The sequence below is a fragment of the Annulohypoxylon truncatum genome (genome assembly GCF_022578515.1).
Source record: "Annulohypoxylon truncatum strain CBS 140777 unplaced genomic scaffold F4807scaffold_2, whole genome shotgun sequence".
NCBI classification, from domain to species: domain Eukaryota; kingdom Fungi; phylum Ascomycota; class Sordariomycetes; order Xylariales; family Hypoxylaceae; genus Annulohypoxylon; species Annulohypoxylon truncatum.
Genome location: NW_025953788.1, coordinates 1028655 through 1048609, shown reverse-complemented (window position 1 = coordinate 1048609; position 19955 = coordinate 1028655). Strand labels below are relative to the sequence as shown.

Genomic DNA, 19955 nt, shown 5'->3' with positions numbered 1-19955 from the left:
ATATTCGGCAACTTCCCGGATCGCAATATCGAACGATAAAAAACCGATAAAATGATAAAATGATAAACGCTTCAAAAGACGAAACTTCGAACTCGAAGCGCGGGCAGTACCTATAGAAGCCCCTCACTCGGCAACTGAGGTCCGATCGACCTAGATGGCATGCCTCAGGTATGCATTCGTTATGGTCAAGGGCCGCACAAGCGCATATTTCGTGTCGATGTCGATTATGCCTTCATACCGGTCACCAAATCGTGCGCCGATCTACGAATGCGGCTGCGAGACGGAGGGTTTCGGCTGCTGATCTCTTCACCGCGTGCTATACAACTATCCTTGGCACCGCGACCGTTTTCGACGCGAAAAGGAAAGAGGACAGGAAAAGAGACCTCGATGAGAAGTTAGAAAAAGCTAGAACTGCCTTGAGCAATTTGGGTGTTCAAGAGTCCGCTGACCAACAAGGCGATGGACCCTATTATACCGACGACACCACCGCGAATCACGACCAACATAACGGCGCTTGTTCAAGCAAGCTAAATCTAGACGCTTCCTACTCTCCCCATATTCTGCCACAAGAATTGGCAGCTCTGTGTAAAATTGCTCGCCGGCCGCCATCGTATTCATCATGGTTGCAAACCCAACTAGAGTGGGTGCAGATCGAAGCCGCCATCGTCGCGGAAGAGCAGGATCCTGCATACGAACTTAGAGAACCGAGATCTGATCGGCAACTGGAGATGACAACGACAACAGTTATAGGACTGGTAAATCAACTTGTATGGCAGAACCAGGTCAACGAAAGCATGCGGATCCAAGACAGTAGAGAAATACGGGGGGAGAGTTCCAGGTCGGTAGATGAGTTTCTGGACGAGCTTAGAGATACACTACGAACGTCACATTATCCAAGCTACCATATGCCTTATGCGGACATCGAAGATACAGCAAGGAATCGATTTCTTCTGGGAGAATCGATACGGCGTATCTTTAACCAGGCTGCTAGTTCTGCAGAGATTGTAGCCAAAATATCTTACAATCTCTTGACGTCTAGCGCGCCCCCGAGTATTCATACGTACAATACTCTAATCGCTGGCTTCAACCGGATTCAACGCCCCGATCTTGCGCAGGCAGTTGTCGATTCCTACATTTACCGGACGACTTGGCCTGCCACCCAGCAGACCATCGTGTGCTTGCTGAACCATTATCGAGGAACCAATCAAGTGGAAGGTCGGCGAGATATTATTCAGCGAATGAGGGGCGTCAAAGACGACGGACTACACTATCGAATCGTTAATAAGAAGGTTATCTACACGCGCGAGTGGTTAGAATGGGCCGCAGACAATTGCGCTTCGCGAAAGCATGCATTTGTGGAACGGGCACAAAGGAACGATGCCGTATTCAACAGCCTTATTAAAGGTTACCTTCATCGCGGCGAACTCGGCAATGCTAGCATGGCTTTGGTCGCATGTGTGCGCGTTGGAGGCTTCGTCCCCGTCCGAACGCTCCAAGAACTCTTTAGTGCTTGTCTAGCAGCAGTTGATTACGCCGCAACGCGGAAGCTAGTTCGAGGATTTACGAAGAATTTGCTCAGGTTCATGGCCATTGTTAAGAGGATTATCCAGGAAGAATCAGTGGCGACGTCTCGTCAAGTGGTGATGAGCGTTTCTCGTTTATTAGACATATGCTGGTTTCCAGACATAAACATTTTTGGGCCCATCGCTGGGACCTATGTTCGAACGCAACAGAGACTGAGGTCTATCCTGACTAGGGTCCAATTCGAACTCGAGATACGAGAGGCAGAAGATCTATATACGGCTACGCTAAAGGAGATTAATTCGACTGATCTATTGATAAGTCGGCTCGAGAGGACGATTGCTTCTCTAGAGTCTGCTCAACGGAGCAGACGGAAGATTACGGGGCCGCTCACCAACTTTGCCAGTGTGGCTAGAGTTCTTTCTATTGATGCGAGGTGTCGTGACTTAGAACGAAAACTCAAGCTCATGAGGGCGTTGGTAAACGCAGCCGTCATCAAATCCAAGACAGGCTACGACTTCGACCCATCTGGACTTCTCTCCTCCGAACGGCCTTTGAACTTAAGTTATCGCCAGCAGATGCGACGTAAGTCGATCATCAACGCTCTCCAGGCTATCCAGATTAGCGAAAGTCAGATGACGCAAGGGGATACCAAGCTGCAACTTCTCCAAAACTTACCTGATCAAACGCTGGCAAGGAGATTGGAGGACTCGGGCGATGTGGAAAACCTGACTATATTTACTCTCACGACATTTTATGCTCCGAAACTAGGCACCTCCGAGAGATTACGAAAATACAATTGTGGCAAGCCTATAGGGCAGCTGGAGCAGGAGTTCGCGGACGTTGTAAATACGTCCAAGGCGATTCTATTTGCACACCTCATCGGTGGCTTTCAGAGCAAGCTCAGGTATTGGTATCCGGACTGGACCAGGCTACCTCTTGGAAAACTCGTGGAATATCACATGCGGCATGGCATCTGCAAAGCCCGCAGAGCTTGCAAGGTATAAGCTACGAAGCAAACGGAGGTTTGCTGGATCACGCGACCAACAAAACCCCGCAATGAGAACCAGTGAGGACTCATCAACGGTCCTAGAAGACGCGAACGATACAAATGGCATCGTTCCAAGAGGACATGCAACAAACCACGCAGGTATCGAGAGGGGGCCGCATTCACGCCGACCGATCACAAAGCATCGTCCAACGGGTGGACCCGCGTTACGTGACGGGGATTCCATCTTTGGACCCCTCGCGACGTTGGGATGAGGATCCAAGTAAAAGTTGTGGGGTGAGAATGAGGGATGCCCTGCAGAATAAAGGAGACCCTAATTGGATCTGGAGAAGCTTGGCATAAAGACTAGAGGCTTGAACCAAGCCTCTCTTCCCCTGTATATAAAACACGGTATACATAAAATTACTTACATATATGTTTTAAACTAATCGCTAGCCGGTTCTAAAGTAGGTGTGTATTTGGTTGCGCCACGATAGTGATCATGCAGTTTCTATCCCGATACCGGCTGTTGGATAACTCACCGTCTGAGATATGACTATGGCATTTCTAGGGCTCATGGGACTATCAGATTGGCTTAGCTCTGGTTATTGCTTCTTCCTCTCGTGCGTGATATTCGCTATCTAGTTTACTGGGTAGCTAAGATAGGTGAAGATGTTTTAAGTGCGTAAGCCGGTGTGCGGGATTATATTAAGATAGGTACCACCTACCGACATGCATATATGCAGATACAACGTTGACTATGTATCTATCTAGGTATAATATCGTACGTACGAATAGACTGCGGCATACATGAGATACCTAAACATCGAGATATAACTACATACCCTACCTACTACTACATGGCAGTATGGTGTGTACATTAAGTATAGAAATGGATACCTACGTACTAGGTAAGTGATAGATAATGCTGCAACATTGCCACACCTGGGGCTCCCGGTGGGTCTCGTCCTGTCCTCGGACTTTTTAAGGGTTCAGGTCTAGGCAGTTCTGATGGACGTCGACTGCAACGTGAAAGTACTCGATAGGATCGGTTTTTATTTCGGACCAACTTTGTAAGGGGCTTGAATGGGTTAGATGCCGAGTGGATGGAAGGCGTATACCGGTCACCATGTACCTGTATGTGTGTCAATTGATATTTATAACATTTGAAGATTAGATGGTTTTGACCGATGCGAGCGGAGCCGCCGTGTCCGTGAAGGGGTGAAGGCGCGGTAAAGCCCCGGTAAAGCCCCAGCAATAAACAAGCAAGAACGAGGTACTTACAGTTCACTAGCGGGCGGGTGGGTCGAATGGGTGTCTTCTCTACTTACCCCGATTGACCAATCACAGCTCAGCATCTACATCACGTCTCCCCACGGCAAGGATTTACTGGCCCAGGAGATCCCACAAGACCACGAACCAACAAGGACCTTGAAAAACTTGAACTCAAATGATTTAACCTCACCGCTCGGGAAGGTAGAAAAGCGGATCTTATATGGGTTATTTAGGGCTTACTGCGTCACTGCCAGTTTGCGGATGCAGATGGAGCGATGGAGCTACATATGTAATATCCATACTTAGGTCTACGTACCTAGAAACTTAAGGGTCTTTAACTGGCAGGACTGGCTGCATATTGCATGTGCTCCTAAGCATCTCCCCAGACTTAACCCTTAACCACTGCAAACAGGGTACAATTACACAGAGTGACACGCCTCTTGGTGTGGATTGTGGATTTTCAAATAAGTACCTACTTACCTAGTCCTCTTCCTCACCTAGATACTTCTCCCTCTACCAACCCACTTCTACCTTACATACCTATACAAAGGTAAACTGTCTTCTCTCCTCCCCGAGTCTGACAGACATATCAATGGCTCCAGATATCAGCCATCGACAGCAACAAGAGGCACAATCGACTGGTTATTCGTGATATCCACCGGCCACATCATCATCGTTCGATCAACCTGAGTATCAATCGAAGAGTTCGTCGTCACGCCGGTGTTGCAGATTTCAACTATTTGCAATCACCTAACTCTTCTCCGGCGATTATTAGTATCCAATACGACTGACTATATCCCTGGGCCCGCGTAAGACCTTTATTACTTCTATGAGGCACTGTAATGAATAGGTAATCAAGAGCTAAACACATCATAGGTAGTACATTGGTCACTAGATCCAGGTCACTTGTACAGCTCTGTTCGTTATTTGGTCAAAGCCATTTAATACACTACCCAACTCTTATCCTGCTATTTCAACTCATCTTCTCTTCCGTATACGTATCCAGAAAAAGGAAAGGAAAGGAAAAGACGCGATGAAGTTTGGTAGAAAGTAAGTCCAGACAGCTCTATGCCAGTACTTATCTGTAGGTGGATGCTCACATTGCACCATAGCTTACCACGGAACCAAGTCCCCGAGTGGGCGGCTTCGTATATCGATTACAAGGGTCTTAAGAAGTTGATTAAGGCGGCCACGAAAGCAGCTCAGGCGGGAGAGAATGTTGATCTAGCAGGTGGGCTAAATTCTTCGACGCTATGTCGATGCCGGTTGTATCCCCTAACCTAATCCAACAGAGTTTTTCTTCGCTCTGGATCGTAACCTCGAGGACGTCGACTCCTTCTATAACAAGAAGTTTGCCGAAGCCCATCGCCGTATCAAGCTCCTCGAGGATAGATATGGCAGGAGTCCCGATGTCGTTACCGATCTAGATGACCAGGAGAGCGAGGAGCTTATGGGAGCTCTACTTGAGCTTCGGAATCAGCTTCGAAATCTACAATGGTTTGGCGAAATTAACCGCAGAGGTTTCGTCAAGATTACCAAGAAACTGGATAAGAAAGTGCCCAATACGACTACTCAGGAGCGATATATCACGACGAAGGTCGACCCTAAGCCGTTTGCTAAGGATACCACCACCGTGCGGTTGATCAATGAGATTAATAAGTGGCTGTCAGCTCTTGGAGATGCCCAAAATCTTGACGATACCGCATCAGTAAAATCTACGCGTTCAGTTCTTTCACTCGGAAGAGTGACCGCCAAGGCTATGTTAAGCGTCCCGCAAACCATCCTCGATAAGCTTGACGCAGCAATTCGCAAGGACGACGTCAGGGCCTTGGAGGGTTGCCTGACCTCCGAAAATTTGGTTACTCCCGAACAGGCTTCCCAGGAAATGTTGCTCAACCTCCTTCAACGTTCCATTTCTGCTCGGTCAAAGGCTTGTATCGCTTATCTTTTGAAACAGACCAAGTCGTTAGATGAGCCGAGTGATTTAAACGAGCGGAACTGCGTCCATCGTCTAGTCATCCACATCGGAAGAAGTAAATCATCTCTGGCTAGCGATCTGGAACCTAATGCCGTTTCCCTCCCGATCAAGTCTCACTACAATAGCCATTATATTGCACCAGCCCAGACCAACGGTTCTGCAACGACACGTTCAGTTAACGGCAACGGTTCTGGTCCACAACTGTTGAGCAAAGAAGACGAAACAGTGCAGATTTTATGCTACCTTTTAGATTGTCTCCAGGATGGTCAACGCTCTGCTTTGATCAGTAAAGACTCTCTGGGTCGTATCCCGTTGCATTATGCGGCGCAATTCGGTTTCGTCGTCCTTTGCCAAGTCCTCATGGCAAAAATGCAAGAATGGGGGCAATTCAATGTCGAGGATGGAATTGACGCTCCGCAATGGCAGGATAAGGAAGGCAACGCGCCGCTCCATCTTGCAGTTATTGGCGGTCATCCGTTAACCACGAAATGCCTCTTGCAAGGTGAGAATTGGCAGGGTCTGACTCATAAAGAAGGAAGGAAGCCTGTTTCCAAGTCCAGCGCAGTGTTGGCATTGGCCACGAAATCAAATTTCGTATACATTATACGACTGCTAGTAGAAGCTGGTGTTGACATCAACTGGCAAGACGAGACGGGCGAGACCGCGCTACATATTGCCGCTAGGTTTGGACATGCCGATTGTGCCAAGATTTTGCTCGAGGGTTCAGCCGAACAGAAGGCAAACCTGGAATTGACGGAGAAGTCTTTTGCCTGGACTCCTCTACATATATCAGCTGTAGACGGCCATTTCGATGTTGCGCAGCTCCTGGTGGAAGCTGGAGCAGATGCCGGAAAAACGGACTCTTTTGGATGGACGGCTAAAGAGCATGCAGCTTTAAGGGGGCATCTGAAAATTGCGAAGCTCCTTGCGGAGTACACAGTCAGCTCCCCATCTCTCAACGCCGTGGAGGACATCGAAACGCCATCGTCTGGACCATCGACGCCTCCAGAAACATCATCCCTCGAAGACCGAAAGTCTGACGGAAGCACCCGAATCGCGGAGCCGATCAAGTCCTTTGGACATCGCTACCTCAGGGACCGCAGTCTCGTGCTGGTGAGTCTGGGCTCTATGGATATGCGGAAGAACATCGAGGCTGTGAAGCTCGACCGTGTTCCCCTAACAGAAGCCCATATGAATCAACTCGACACAGCTCTGTCCGTCGTGGTTTCAGCACAAGGCGCCCAGGGGGAACCGACCATCATCGACCTCCCGGTGCATGAAAACATCTCTACCGAGCCAATCTTGTTCACCACCTCCGACGCTTCCAATGTCAGGCTACTCTTCGACATTGTGCCAACCTACTCTGGAAATGAGAAAAACAAGGTAGGCCGTGCTGTAGCACTGCTATCATCTGTACGCCCATCAATCGGGGCAAAACGAATGAACCTTCAAGGTGACATATGCGTGCCGATTATGGGCGCGAATCTTGAAGTCATCGGCGCCGTCAACTTCAATTTCCTCATCATTACACCATTCTCTCACCCAAACATGGAGATCAACTCGCAGCAAACATACTGGAAGAAGCTGTCCTCCACCATGGTTTTCGGTCATCGTGGTTTGGGCAAGAATTTCCTCGAGAATAAATCGCTCCAGCTGGGAGAGAACACAGTCTCGTCATTCATCGCTGCGGCCAATTTAGGAGCTCACTATGTCGAATTTGATGTCCAGCTAACTAAAGACCACGTCCCAGTCATCTACCATGATTTCTTAGTGAGCGAGACAGGGATAGATGCGCCAGTTCATACATTAACCTTGGAGCAATTCCTTCACATTAACAACGAGTCGCAATCAAGATCCGGAAGAGCCTCCCCGGAGAGGAAGAAGAGCGAGACGAACGGAAATGGTACGAAAGAACCTGGATCGCGGCAAAGATCTCTTTCCGTGGACTTGGCCAAGGGGGTCAAGGACAATCTGAACGAGCGTATGAAATACACGCTCAACTTCAAGAAGAAAGGATACAAGGCCAACACTCGTGGCAATTTCGTCCAGGCGCCCTTTGCGACACTTGAGGAGCTCTTCAAGAAAATACCGGAGAATGTAGGGTTCAACATCGAGATGAAGTATCCTATGCTATTCGAGAGCGAGAAAGAAGACATGGATACATATGCTATTGAGCTCAATTCATTCTGCGACACGGTTTTGACCAAGGTTTATGACATGACCAAGCATCGTCACATTATCTTCAGCAGCTTCAACCCAGATATCTGTCTCTGTCTCAGCTTTAAACAACCTAGCATTCCGATCCTATTCCTGACTGATGCAGGAACGGAGGAGGTCAGCGATATCCGAGCCAGCAGTCTTCAGGAGGCTGTACGTTTTGCTAGTCGGTGGAACCTTCTTGGCATTGTGAGCAACGCAGAGCCGTTCGTAAACAGCCCTCGGTTGGTGAAGGTGGTCAAACAGACCGGATTGGTCTGCGTTAGTTATGGAACACAGAACAACGACCCTTCTTTAGTCCAGGTAAGTTGCCTCATCACTCTATTTGCGCGTGAGTGAACGAAGAACTAATCAAGGTATTTTCTATATAGCGGCAAGTTAAAGAAGGCATTGACGCGGTGATCGTGGACAATGTACTAGCGATCCGCCGGGGATTGACCAAGGATGATGATTGATTATCACTCTATGCATAGGGCTGAAGAGGACGAACCGAAATGTTGGTTCTGATAGTCAAATCAGAGAAGATATTATCTGTGAAGTAGTAATATGAATTCGCAGAGTATGTGGTGATATATGACATTATATCATTACTAGATCATGAATGGATCGTTAGTTAACATGTGTTACGGCGTTACAGCGCTCCAGCTGTCTCCCAAAAGTCGTGACCTCCCGTAATGCCTAACCGCAATAACCGGGGTTCTAAGATCGGAGTTCCGACCGTGACGACAGCTGAAAGCTGCCTGAAGCCGATAATACCGATAACATTGTATCGGTGGTTGAGCAAATTGTTGAATGATTTATGCATTTAAGACGATCCGGCGGCAGACTTTCGCCGAAGACCGGCCGATTGGTAAGGACAGCCAATGCTGCGCACCTGCCGGTCGTCACATCACCAGAGGCAAAAGGCAAAAGGCAAAAAGAATCAAACTTCGTTCGAAGTCCACCAATTCGCCAATTCTCTTCTGACAACAACAGGTTCTAGTCATTACTATTACCAACTCCTGAGGTTTTACCATCATCCTTAGGAGAATGCAGCCTCTTCCTTAGTCACCAATCAGAAGCTACCTGCTCTTCCCTTTTTCTTAGATTCATTATTCGTTTCTATTCCCGATTTCCGAATTGATTGGTGGCGGTCGGCGGTCTTTTTCATAGTCTACCCATTTTTCGTATCCTCGCCCGTCATTGCGCATATTTCCTACCTTCTTTTCCTCCGTCGGCTCCGAGTAGAGAGTGTTATTTAATCCCGGTGGACTGGCCGTCCGCGCGCACCGAGTCAAGTCGCCATGGCGCTCCGAACGTCTGCTCTTCCGAGCATCGCGGCGGCGACAACGGAGCTGTGGCCGTCAATCATGAGGGCCATTATGGTACCTTTACGAGCTTCATCGCTGCCGCCGTCGAACCCGAATGCGCTCCGGACCAAGGAAGTCGAAATCGAGTCAAGCCCGCAACCGACGAATGCGAACGTCCAAGCTAAGGTCTCTCCCGGTCTGGCCAAGTTCGAGCTTCCCGAGTTTCTTCGAGATGCTCGAATTGGTGCCCATCTCCTACCAGCTGCATCTGTGAAGAATGTCTCCGCTCCCTTCGATATCCGCTCATCGATTTCGACACTGCACCGTGCCTCTATTCTTGCATGCAATCCGATGGTACCTCGTCTTCAACCACAATATGTACCGCTCCGATCTATGTCTGCCGCAACCACTCTACGTCCATTCTCGAACCCGCTCATGAAAATCAATATGATGAACATGCCTCAACGAAGATCTTTTCAGACTGGCGGATTGTCTAGAAACCTACTTGCTCATATGGAGGAATCTGCCAACAGGAACCCGACAAGCGCTACTGCTCAGAACGCATTCTACCAGGCCCTTTTGAGGGCGAACATGCCCGCTATCATTATCGAGAGATATCAGTCTGGACGGTTTGCGGCAAATCCCGCGGCGACCGAAGCGTACCACAAGGCATTGAGCATGTTGACTCCCAGTGGTGGCCAGGGTGTGCGCGATGAGGATATCAACCAAACTGTAAAGAACCTACCCGGAGATCTGACGCCCACACAAGTCCAAGCCGTAACTCAGGCTCTAGCTGCCCGATCTCGCGGCGGTAACCTAGCGGTTTCCAAAAGTGGTCAGGCAACTGGCGCAAAGGATGGTCCTCTCCACGTTGTCGTTGACGAGACACTGGGTGGTAGCGTCTTCCGTTGGATCAAATTTCTCCTGTGGTTCTGTCTATTCACATATCTGAGCTTGGTTGTCGTGACTATGCTCATCGAGGGATTAAGTGTTCTAAAGCGACCTGGAGGCAAAGTCGAAAGCGAAGTCAAGGCTGAGCACCAGAAGACTCGATTCTCGGATGTCCATGGCGCCGACGAGGCCAAGGAAGAATTGCAAGAGATGGTCGAGTTCCTGCGCAACCCCGATAAGTTCTCCCAACTCGGTGGCAAGTTGCCCAAGGGTATTCTGCTAGTTGGACCTCCCGGCACTGGAAAGACTCTTCTCGCTAGGGCCGTCGCCGGCGAAGCTGGCGTCCCGTTCTTCTACATGTCTGGTAGCGAATTCGATGAAGTCTATGTCGGTGTCGGCGCCAAGCGAGTGAGGGATCTTTTTGCCGCTGCCAAGTCTAAGTCGCCCGCCATCGTTTTCATCGATGAACTCGATGCCATTGGAGGACGCCGTAATGCGCGTGACGCTGCTTATGTCAAACAGACATTGAACCAACTTCTCACTGAACTCGATGGTTTCGATCAGACCAGTGGTGTTATTATCATCGGTGCTACGAACTTCCCCGAGCTGCTTGACAAGGCCCTTACGCGACCTGGTCGTTTTGATCGTCATGTCACCGTCGATCTTCCTGATGTGCGTGGCCGTCTTGCCATCCTAAAGCACCACTCCAGGAAAATAAAGGCCGCTACAGATGTTGATCTCCAAGCCATCGCCCTGGGTACTCCCGGCCTGTCCGGAGCCGAGCTGGAAAACATTGTCAATCAAGCTGCCGTTCACGCCAGCAAGGTAAAGGCTTCCGTAGTCAGGAAGGAGGATTTCGACTGGGCCAAGGACAGAGTTATCATGGGCGCCGAGCGAAGGACTATGGTCATCAGCGCCGAAGAGAAGGAGATGACAGCTTATCACGAAGCCGGCCATGCGCTTGTCAACCTCTTGACTAAGGGTTCTGGTTCAAGCCTGTACAAAGTTACCGTTCTACCCCGCGCCCATTCGCTAGGTCATACTGCGTCTCTTCCAGAGATGGACAAGTATTCTTACACCATCAGCAACTATCTAGCTCGCATAGACATGTGCCTTGGTGGTAAACTCGCGGAAGAGATTGTCTATGGGGTCAACTCAGTCACCAGCGGCGCCTCATCGGTAAGACACCTCCGTTAGATTTTCTTATGCTGGATCAATATTTATTAACATCTCGATTAGGATCTCAAAGTGGCTACCGCCGTGGCCTTCGACATGGTTGCAAGCTTGGGAATGTCTTCTAAACTCGGAAACATGGAGTATGGGAGCCGATACGACACTCTCAGCAGCGAGACCAAGGCCCAAGTCGAGTCGGAAGTCCAACGTACTCTCAACGAAGCTTATGAGCGCGCCCGCAAGCTCTTAACTGACCATCGTAAGGAGCTCGACCTATTAGCCAAGGCTCTCGTTGAATATGAAACATTAAGTAAAGAGGAGGTTGAGAAGGTTATTCGCGGAGAGAAGCTAACCGATCGTATCGCCGTCCCGAAGGGCCCCATGGTTGTCCCCTCATCTGCTAAACCTCCGGCTCCAGGCGAACTGGCGCCTATTCCCGGCACAGGAGAAGAGGGCGGACGACCTCCGCCACCAGTGCCTCCAGCACCCGGTGGACTTGCCCCGAAGAGTGAATAATTAATCTAACCACTTGGAATGGAAAGACTCAATTGAACTCATAATTACCTGGGGCATGTCGAAGACAAATAGAAACGAGTGGATCGAGCATTGTCCTGACGCTAGGCATAGTAACAATGCTGGGATTGGAGTTGCGTTAGGCGGCTTTACCACATACATATATGGTATACATCGCAACTAACGCGCCAATCGAGAGGGGCGGAAGGACACTTGAGACGTTGGCTACCTAGATATCATCTGATTACCTAGGTAGGTACCTGCGCGAGACGAGGGTGGGATTCGCAGAAGCGGATAACGCCTGTACGGCATCGCTACTACTTGATACTACTCCTACTCCTATTACTACTAGTTAACGGGGATGGCTAGTAGATAATCTACTTTGCCTGTGTATATGTCATAGGGGACTCCTATGTCAAAAAATAAAAAGCATGTACCGATTGTAACGTTAGGGATATTCATCTGCTCTCTACATTCGACGAACAGAGCGACTTCAAAAAGAATATCGGCCTTGGTGGGTGATTTGTTCATGTGAGACGACTTGTGATAACGTGACTCGTGACGATATCCATCATATACCGTGGCTAAGGGGGTGAGGCTAGGTACCTGTTGGTTTGGTCTCTGCGTTCATGATGTACATACCTGTAGTAGTGTGTAGCAATCTTAGTAGAATATCGAGAGCCTGGGCATGGTCAGAGAAGCTATCGCGAGACCTCCCTCGAGATATGCGCCGTGCTGGGCTACGGAGTTAAGTTAAACTCTTATCTAGGAAATATATTAAATCATTCATACGATGGACCGACGTGCTCTCTCCAGCTCTACGCATACTATTGCCCCGTACCTCCCTTATAGCGGTACAATCTTTTTGAAAGGAGCTTCTAATTCTAGATTGTATCGCCAGAGCCCAGGCGGTAACTGATTTACACCATCAAAGGAGTAGCGGACAATGGCCACATCAGCTGATATCCTTAGAAGAGTTTATAATTACATCGTGCTTCTAATGTAAGAAATGTAGGTACCAAAATAACTTGGTGCTTTGTTTCTTTACAAGCTCTCATATATATTAAGTTAATCTTTGAAAGTTTACCCGTCTAAGTCGTCAGTTAAACCTATATGATATCTTCATAAGAGCGTAATTTACCTGGTAACTAATTCCTGGAGGCTCTTATCCAGGACTATTTCACACAGAAATATAGGTACCTAGTTGAGACAAAAACCAATACCTCGATAACGGTGATAACATACATTAAATCATGATATCATCATTTGTTAGATACGCCGTAGGAGGTTAACATGGTAAAGGGGATGGGCAAAAACATCGTCATTCTGGCGAGCCTCAGTTATTTCATGGTATTAAACCGTTTTCAGTGATTATAAAACAGCTAGCCGAAGACCAAATCTACAATCGAGAACTTAGGTAATATTCAGTCAAGGGGCTCTACAATGGCGCCAGATCTTCGAGAGATTTCCGACAAGCTCCTAAATTAGGACGACTTCGAATACAGAAATTCAGACTAACAGGATTCAAGCTACACAACCTTATAACGTAGGTAGATACCTAAATTGCCGTCGAAAAAGTAGGCTAAATAAGTAATAAGTCACCTATCTATTTATCTACCTACCTAGGTAGCCAACTAATTCCCACATTAACCTATCTTGTATTAAGACATGATGAGACGAATCTCGGGCATTTTGACTTCTCGTAAGATACATACTAGGATCATACTCACTTCACGCTTCCAGAAAAACGAGACAAAGAACATCACTGAGTAGTAACGAGACTAAAAAGTTACATAAGACATATGACACCAGGGATTCGCTGGTCGTCACCGATCCAAGTACTTATCCGGCAGTATGTAGTTTACCTACGGGAGAGTGGACGGGATCCAGAGTTCCCCAGATTCTATGGTCGTACGTGCTTGAGCCGTCTGCTAAGGAGGTGTATGGACCATGCTAACGAAGCAAATCCTTTACCAATTCGTGTATTGCGATTAGATAGGAAAGGAACTAGTCGTAAAGAGTCAGGAGGCTACCTGATAATGTATGTAACGACTCGGCATAATAACTTCATATTAACGACTAGGAAGAATAATAAGCTGGGAATAGCGCGAATTTCACGTTTTCCTTTTTAGGTCATGACAGCAAGCTTAGATATGTTGGATGTTGAGAGCTGACGATCAACTTGTCCAGATGGAAATAGCCATTTTCACGCTCATATTAGTCCCACTATTATTCTTTATGCTTCTTCGACCGGGAGAAAAAGCCTAGAACGGTGGAGGCATACCTAGTCCCTAACATGGGAGTTGGATAGGTAGTGGTTAGTAACGTACATCCGAACTTAGGCATGCGCTTTGTTGCTACCCACGTCGGATAGCTCGGCCGATAGCTAGATTCGGAAGGGCAAGGTTTAGGGAAAGGCTTGTCGCCGAATTTCCAGGCCTCGAGCGGTCAAGGTTAAGCGGCCGTGGTTGCGAGGCTTCGGATAGCCTCCTTGAAAGGTCAGTGCGAAATGGATACTTTGTCATCTTACGACAACTACCGGCCTTTTTTCATACATCAGCTATTGGAACACACGAGAGAGTCCCGGCGGTGAATTGGAGAGACGGATTTTGCCACTGTGGGTCATGTTTCGTGAGAATGTCTATCTTATAGCTCACAGACAGGTAAGGTAATCATGTACAAGAAATTCTTTAGGCGATCCATCCTAGAGCTGGCTATCGTCGATGGCTTCGCCGCGTCTTGGTCCTTGTGTCCAAGGAAATGCTAATGCTAATCTACAGAGTTACTTGATGCAGCGAAGTCAAATCTAGCCGCCTATCCGTTCAGGCTCCTAGGTGATCGACGATGCCTCATATTCAGTTCTACGCTACTATCCTAGTAGTCTATCTAAGCGATATGCTCATTATAGCATCTTGTGAGGTGCTCACAGGCAATTGATGTCAAGGAGTAGAGTGTTGGTAGCGACCTTGATTGGTTATAACTATTTAATTAGGTACTTTTACGCCTTGCCGAGATTAATCTATACCGTTCTTTGAACGTTTGATACGCGGCTGAACTTATTACGTTCAGCAACGTCAGATATCCCGAGACCTTGGACTTGGAATGAACGTCGGCTTCTCGCACCCGAAACCACGCAGGTTCAGCCGCAAGCTGACGGGCTGTTTTGAGGAAGAGCGTCAGGGCCAAACATCGGGCTCAGCAAGGGCAAAGTTCAAGACAAGTGCCCTGATGGACCTCACTCCCTTGCGTTTCTGCTTTTGCCTCGCTAGCTGTACGACTTGAACTAATTATCGTGACAGCTTCTAGAAAAAATATGCGGTTCGTTGATATGGAGCAGCATACATATTCTGATTGGTTTTTGATATTAAGTATAAGACATATTGGGCCCCTATATTGACCTATTTCAACTAGATATTAGGTCAGTCAGCTGCGAAGAAATCCATACACCTTTTTAACATGTCATAAGCCCGCTAGAGAAACAAGGGGTTTTGGCATCTCGGGGCAAGATTTTGTTTTCGGACCCGGTAACTGTCCGTTGGTGCCGTCCTAGTTAATGCTCATGAGTATAGATTCACAGGAGGCAGGTTCTTGGCCTCTCTCATGCTTCCCACCACAAAGGATGATAGGACATGACAAGTTAGCAACAATTCGATTCCCCCAAACTGCCGGGTTTAGTTGGATATTAACACCACGTAATCCACTTGCATGTCTGCAGTAGTCTGTTTGTTTTGTCGAATACACGTTGAGGACAGCTGCTTACCTGTAGTATGTTTGCTGCATGTCTAGGTAGGTATCAATTGTTGAGCTACGCCTCTAAATATGGACTGATATAACCTTGCAGATGTCTCAGTTTGTAGTGATAGACCTGCAATGCGTTGTAATAATACAATCAGCTCTAGCTAGGCATCTACCTGCCGGCATATTGTCATGCAAGCTGGCCCTCCTCTATAATGAGCCTTACTAGGAGGGGACATACTACGTGAATACCACCATCTTGAGCACTAACCGAGGCAATCTTGATCCCTTTCTCCGGCACGCGTTCGAACTCTGCGTGGGATAGTGGCGTCGGCTGAAAAGTGGCTTGCAGGACGGCACGCACGAGAGGTTACACGGCGTTTCGGAATTTTCCCTCCCGTGATATGCACTGGAACGGTCCCGACATATGATCTGATCGGTGGACTACCGGTCTGCGATTATCGTAAGGTTTTCGGGTTGGACAAGATCGTAGTCGATGTGATATCGGCCCCGACGGGCATAGAGGTTGCAACAAAACTGCCGAGAGGTGACCGGGTAGCTGGGTTTTCGACCTCGAGCAATTTCCACGCATCGTATCGACATGTTTGTAGTCGTAGGTAGGTAGCACAAGTTATGCATGACGAATCCTTTGGAGGAAGTTCGGCGTTATTCAGCATCTTCGCTTTACAAACGGACGGTAAGGCGTACAGTGCACCACTCGGGACAGGACAATCTCATTCGGTTCCGAATATTATCTTGAGTATTATTTTCGCTCCCGTAGAATCATTCTGGCGGACGATGAGGGAGGAGAGAGCCCTGAACAGCACGAATCTGGCGTATCTACCACCTTACAGACGATAATATGTCCTTGAGCGTTGAAATAAGTGATACCGACAGCATGGTAAGCTAAGGATCAAGCGGATTCGAATTCTCTGGACGGATCAACCTCGTTCTGAAACTCAAGGATACCCTTAAGTTAGATAGTTCCTCATCTAACCTAACGCGCCGAGATACCCCATATGAGGCTCTTCATGTACGATGTAGCTAGTTAAAGGAGAGACGCGTCCACTTCGCCAGCATATGCTCTAGTTGTCCTAAGGCAGGCGAAATCATACGATGCTGTCTCACTGCGAGATCCCGCACCCAGCGCTCTGGAACTCTAGTACACCTGCAGTCATCATAGGTAACGTTTGATCGAATCGATATCTTTGGGAACTGATGCCAAGGAGAGAAAGGGCGGTTCGTAGGTTTGTCTTCGAGATCCGATCAGACGAGACGGATGCTAGGAGGTTTCTGAAGGGATAACGAACGTCTCTCGGCATCAAGGTTCGGCTTTGGAAACCGAGAGATTTCTCCCAAGGGCTTCGCATACCCCTTAACAAGTTCACTATCAATTTTCTCTAAGGTTAGCGATAGCTTCAACGTTGTATGACCTAGGGAAGGATCTTACTAGCACAAATGGCCCCCATAATCGCTCAGTCGGAAGTCATAGAGAATTCCCTAGACGCAAATTTCGCTCGCAGAGGTTAATCCACTGACGCGCTCCAGAGCTACCGGCGCGCAAATCCGCGCACGAGTGAAGAATACATCAACTGGTACTCAAATACACCTTACGTTCAAGTCTGAATTTCATGATTACCTACCTACTTAGCAGAACATCGCGCAAATTCAGCGAAAAGGAGACGTGTCAATATCTCAAACAATTACAATTTCTTAACCACCCAATTTTACGGCCTGATGAAGTTTAGACTACGTAAATCCTACGTCTGAGCACACTCACGTCGGTGGCTGTACATAGTAGAGATTCAAGATAGAAGAGCTATCGTACTATAAGAAATCTTAAAGACCATTATCTTCTGTAAATTGGTTCATAATATCTATGCAGGCGGCCGCATTTGCGTTTCATATAGCCTACTCGCCACTGCCCAGAGGTGTCTGTTCGCGGCACCCCCTGGGTGTTGACATACATATACGTACGTGACCTGCAGAATTCGAAGTCGCTGGGCTTCAAAGAGGCGGTGTGACTGAATTTTTTTTAATTGACTTTTCTTCTATGCCATTGTCACCGAATGCCGTCATGATAGATACGGTACACGCAAACTGAACCTTTGGTTTGGTGATCCTTCGAGAGAGGGGAGGGACAATTAGTCGGTAGACGTCGGGTTGGCGAACAGACATTCTGACGAGCAGATGCTGGGGAGGAACCTGTGCGTGCGCATCTGCACGATTGTAGCGCGGCAAGACAGGAGATGGCGACAGCACCACCCTCTACCACTAACAATGGTAGTGGATATGTAGACCGCCTCGTTTGTCGCTTATTAGTGAGTACTACACGCAGTAGTCGCTGTACGTTGGGTTAAACTGCGTCTAACTTGATGTCTGGCTTATCGCGAGTTGTCTCGTCACTGTCACTTGACTAGACTCGTTCTGGTCGCGAAATGCAGCTCAGACGCTTTGATCACACTTCACATCTGATTCTGGACGCCCCCAAGGTTAGATAGAGTGGGGAGGGAACTCTTAAAGGGTGAGGCGATACATCATGTTCCCCTGACTTCGGACCTGCATATGCAATCCAACGTCGGGTCTTCGCCGGGGCGCCCTTGTGCCCTTATGTTTCTTGAATTCTGCGTCGGGAATGCGGAAGAACGAGCGAAACCGGATCGCTTCTTCCAGCTTCTTTGATGGATAGATAGGTAGGTAGATTAAAGTAATGAAGAGTTTCAAGAATTTCTTGCATTGCTGAGTTACCAATCGTAACCCAGTAGTGAAAAGCTTTCTCTGGCCTGACACCGAACTGCTGCTGTTGGAACAGACGTCTCAATTGAATGCAACACCAGGCTATATACCGCCTGACCCCTAGATATACCCCGGCGCCGGTAGTTAGTAGCGGAGAAGATTTACAATACATACATGCGTTTTAGGTGATCGACTCTGCTACTGCGAACTGCTGCAGTTTTCCGCGAGTATCACCTCGTCGCAACAGCTTGGCCGTCCGTACTACGTAGGCTTCTAGTCCGAACTGCAATAGAATGAGATGATATATCTCCGAATAGGCTTGAGTGGAGGGAAAAGAGGAGTGACTCCTGTGATAGGCAAGACGTTGCCGTTTCACGGCAAAAAGGGGTAGATGAGATGGAAAGGCTTCTCGGTGAAAAAACACGGAAAAGGGAAAGGTGATTCACCTTGCAGCAACTTTTTCTCTTTAGGGCGCAAGGAACAGTAATAATACAGGTATTGGCGGTCTCCTTTTTTTTTTTCTTTCTTTTTTTCTGTTCTGCTTCCATGTCAGCTTTTCTCGTCATAAAAAAAGGTTCCGACCCGTTGGCGGATACGCAGGTGCGTACATCCAAATCGGTAGCCTGCAGCAGAGAGGATCGCGTCGCAAGGATTGCACAAAGCTTGCCCAGAAAGGGCATAATGACAGAAAAGGCCCTGCATAAGTCTAGTCGGAAGCGTGCCGGCGGGGAGGAAATATTATTACAAGGACGTCTTCCATATAGTCCGAAGAAAGAGGCTAATACAGAGTTGGTGGTTTTCGAAAAGAGAGAAGGACAAGAATTTCTGAGGGGCCGGACTGGTTTAGAATCCCACTCTTCGACATCCACGCTCGACGAACTTGGAAAAGCTGCATGCAGGGAAAATATTCAGGGGGCTAACCCGGGCGCTGCCTCGGAATCTCTCCCCGGAAAAAGAAGCGTCCCCCACTGTATGTACTGCAGAATGTACATGTGTACCTACATATATCTTATTACGTACCTATTCAATCCTCTCCTAAACTTGTTTCATTCGTCTCGGCTTGTTAGTGACTCTCGAGCACGATCGACGTTTGATTTACGCGCGATGGGATGAGATAATTCTGCCATGTACCGGCTTCAATGACCTGACGCGCCACCTAAAATCACGGTATCTGGGCGACTAATAAGGTATACCGTTTTACTTATAGCTAGAGATGTGCGTGATCACCGACAAAATCAGCGGCATATACAATGCTGTCGTCGGTTGACGGTATCCGGCAGACTAAGTGTGGACCCAAGTCCCGTGATTCATCCTCCATGCGTCTTTGCATGAAGGGTTCTCATGTTATCAACTCTATCACTCTTAGAAACTTGGAATATGTCCAAGTTTTGTGAATCTTTACCTGTAGCTTAGCATGTCTGGTGTGGTCTGGACCAACAGGTCAGCCTCGTCACCTTCATACCTAACCCGATAACATGGGTTGGAATCCACAAAGACGCCATATCTGGAGCAGATCAGCGGCTGGATCTAACCAACACGGCGGCGGCCAGACAACCCCTCATCGACGAATATACTCCACAACGGTCTGGCTGAATTGCTGCACCTTTCCCATTATGAGGCGCATGCATATTCCTCCGAC

The 19955-nt window shown here is 48.1% G+C and overlaps 3 protein-coding genes across 3 annotated transcripts; all 3 read left to right on the top strand.

Annotated features, from left to right (window-relative positions):
• Nucleotides 1–62: 62 nt before the first annotated feature.
• F4807DRAFT_407425 (uncharacterized protein) lies at nucleotides 63–2981 on the top strand. The gene has a single exon (XM_047996375.1). The coding sequence runs from the start codon at nucleotides 171–173 to the stop codon at nucleotides 2526–2528; it is 2358 nt and encodes a 785-aa protein (XP_047858808.1). The 5' UTR covers nucleotides 63–170; the 3' UTR covers nucleotides 2529–2981.
• Nucleotides 2982–5151: 2170 nt separating this feature from the next.
• Nucleotides 5152–8618, top strand: F4807DRAFT_120604 (glycerophosphodiester phosphodiesterase GDE1). The gene has a single exon (XM_047992882.1). It carries the CDS (start codon nucleotides 5235–5237, stop codon nucleotides 8316–8318), a length of 3084 nt encoding a protein of 1027 aa, XP_047858807.1. The 5' UTR covers nucleotides 5152–5234; the 3' UTR covers nucleotides 8319–8618.
• Nucleotides 8619–9130: 512 nt separating this feature from the next.
• Nucleotides 9131–12021, top strand: F4807DRAFT_120582 (peptidase family M41-domain-containing protein). Its single transcript, XM_047992881.1, has 2 exons — nucleotides 9131–11338; nucleotides 11399–12021. Exons 1-2 carry the CDS (start codon nucleotides 9263–9265, stop codon nucleotides 11846–11848), a joined length of 2526 nt encoding a protein of 841 aa, XP_047858806.1. The 5' UTR covers nucleotides 9131–9262; the 3' UTR covers nucleotides 11849–12021.
• The last annotated feature ends 7934 nt before the right edge of the window (nucleotides 12022–19955 follow it).

Coding starts and splice junctions, on each gene's coding strand:
- F4807DRAFT_407425 (XM_047996375.1), top strand. CDS start 171: ATGCATTCGTTATGGTCAAGGGCCGCACAAGCGCATATTTCGTGTCGA.
- F4807DRAFT_120604 (XM_047992882.1), top strand. CDS start 5,235: ATGGGAGCTCTACTTGAGCTTCGGAATCAGCTTCGAAATCTACAATGG.
- F4807DRAFT_120582 (XM_047992881.1), top strand. CDS start 9,263: ATGGCGCTCCGAACGTCTGCTCTTCCGAGCATCGCGGCGGCGACAACG. Junction 11,339..11,398: donor TCACCAGCGGCGCCTCATCG/GTAAGACACCTC, acceptor CATCTCGATTAG/GATCTCAAAGTGGCTACCGC.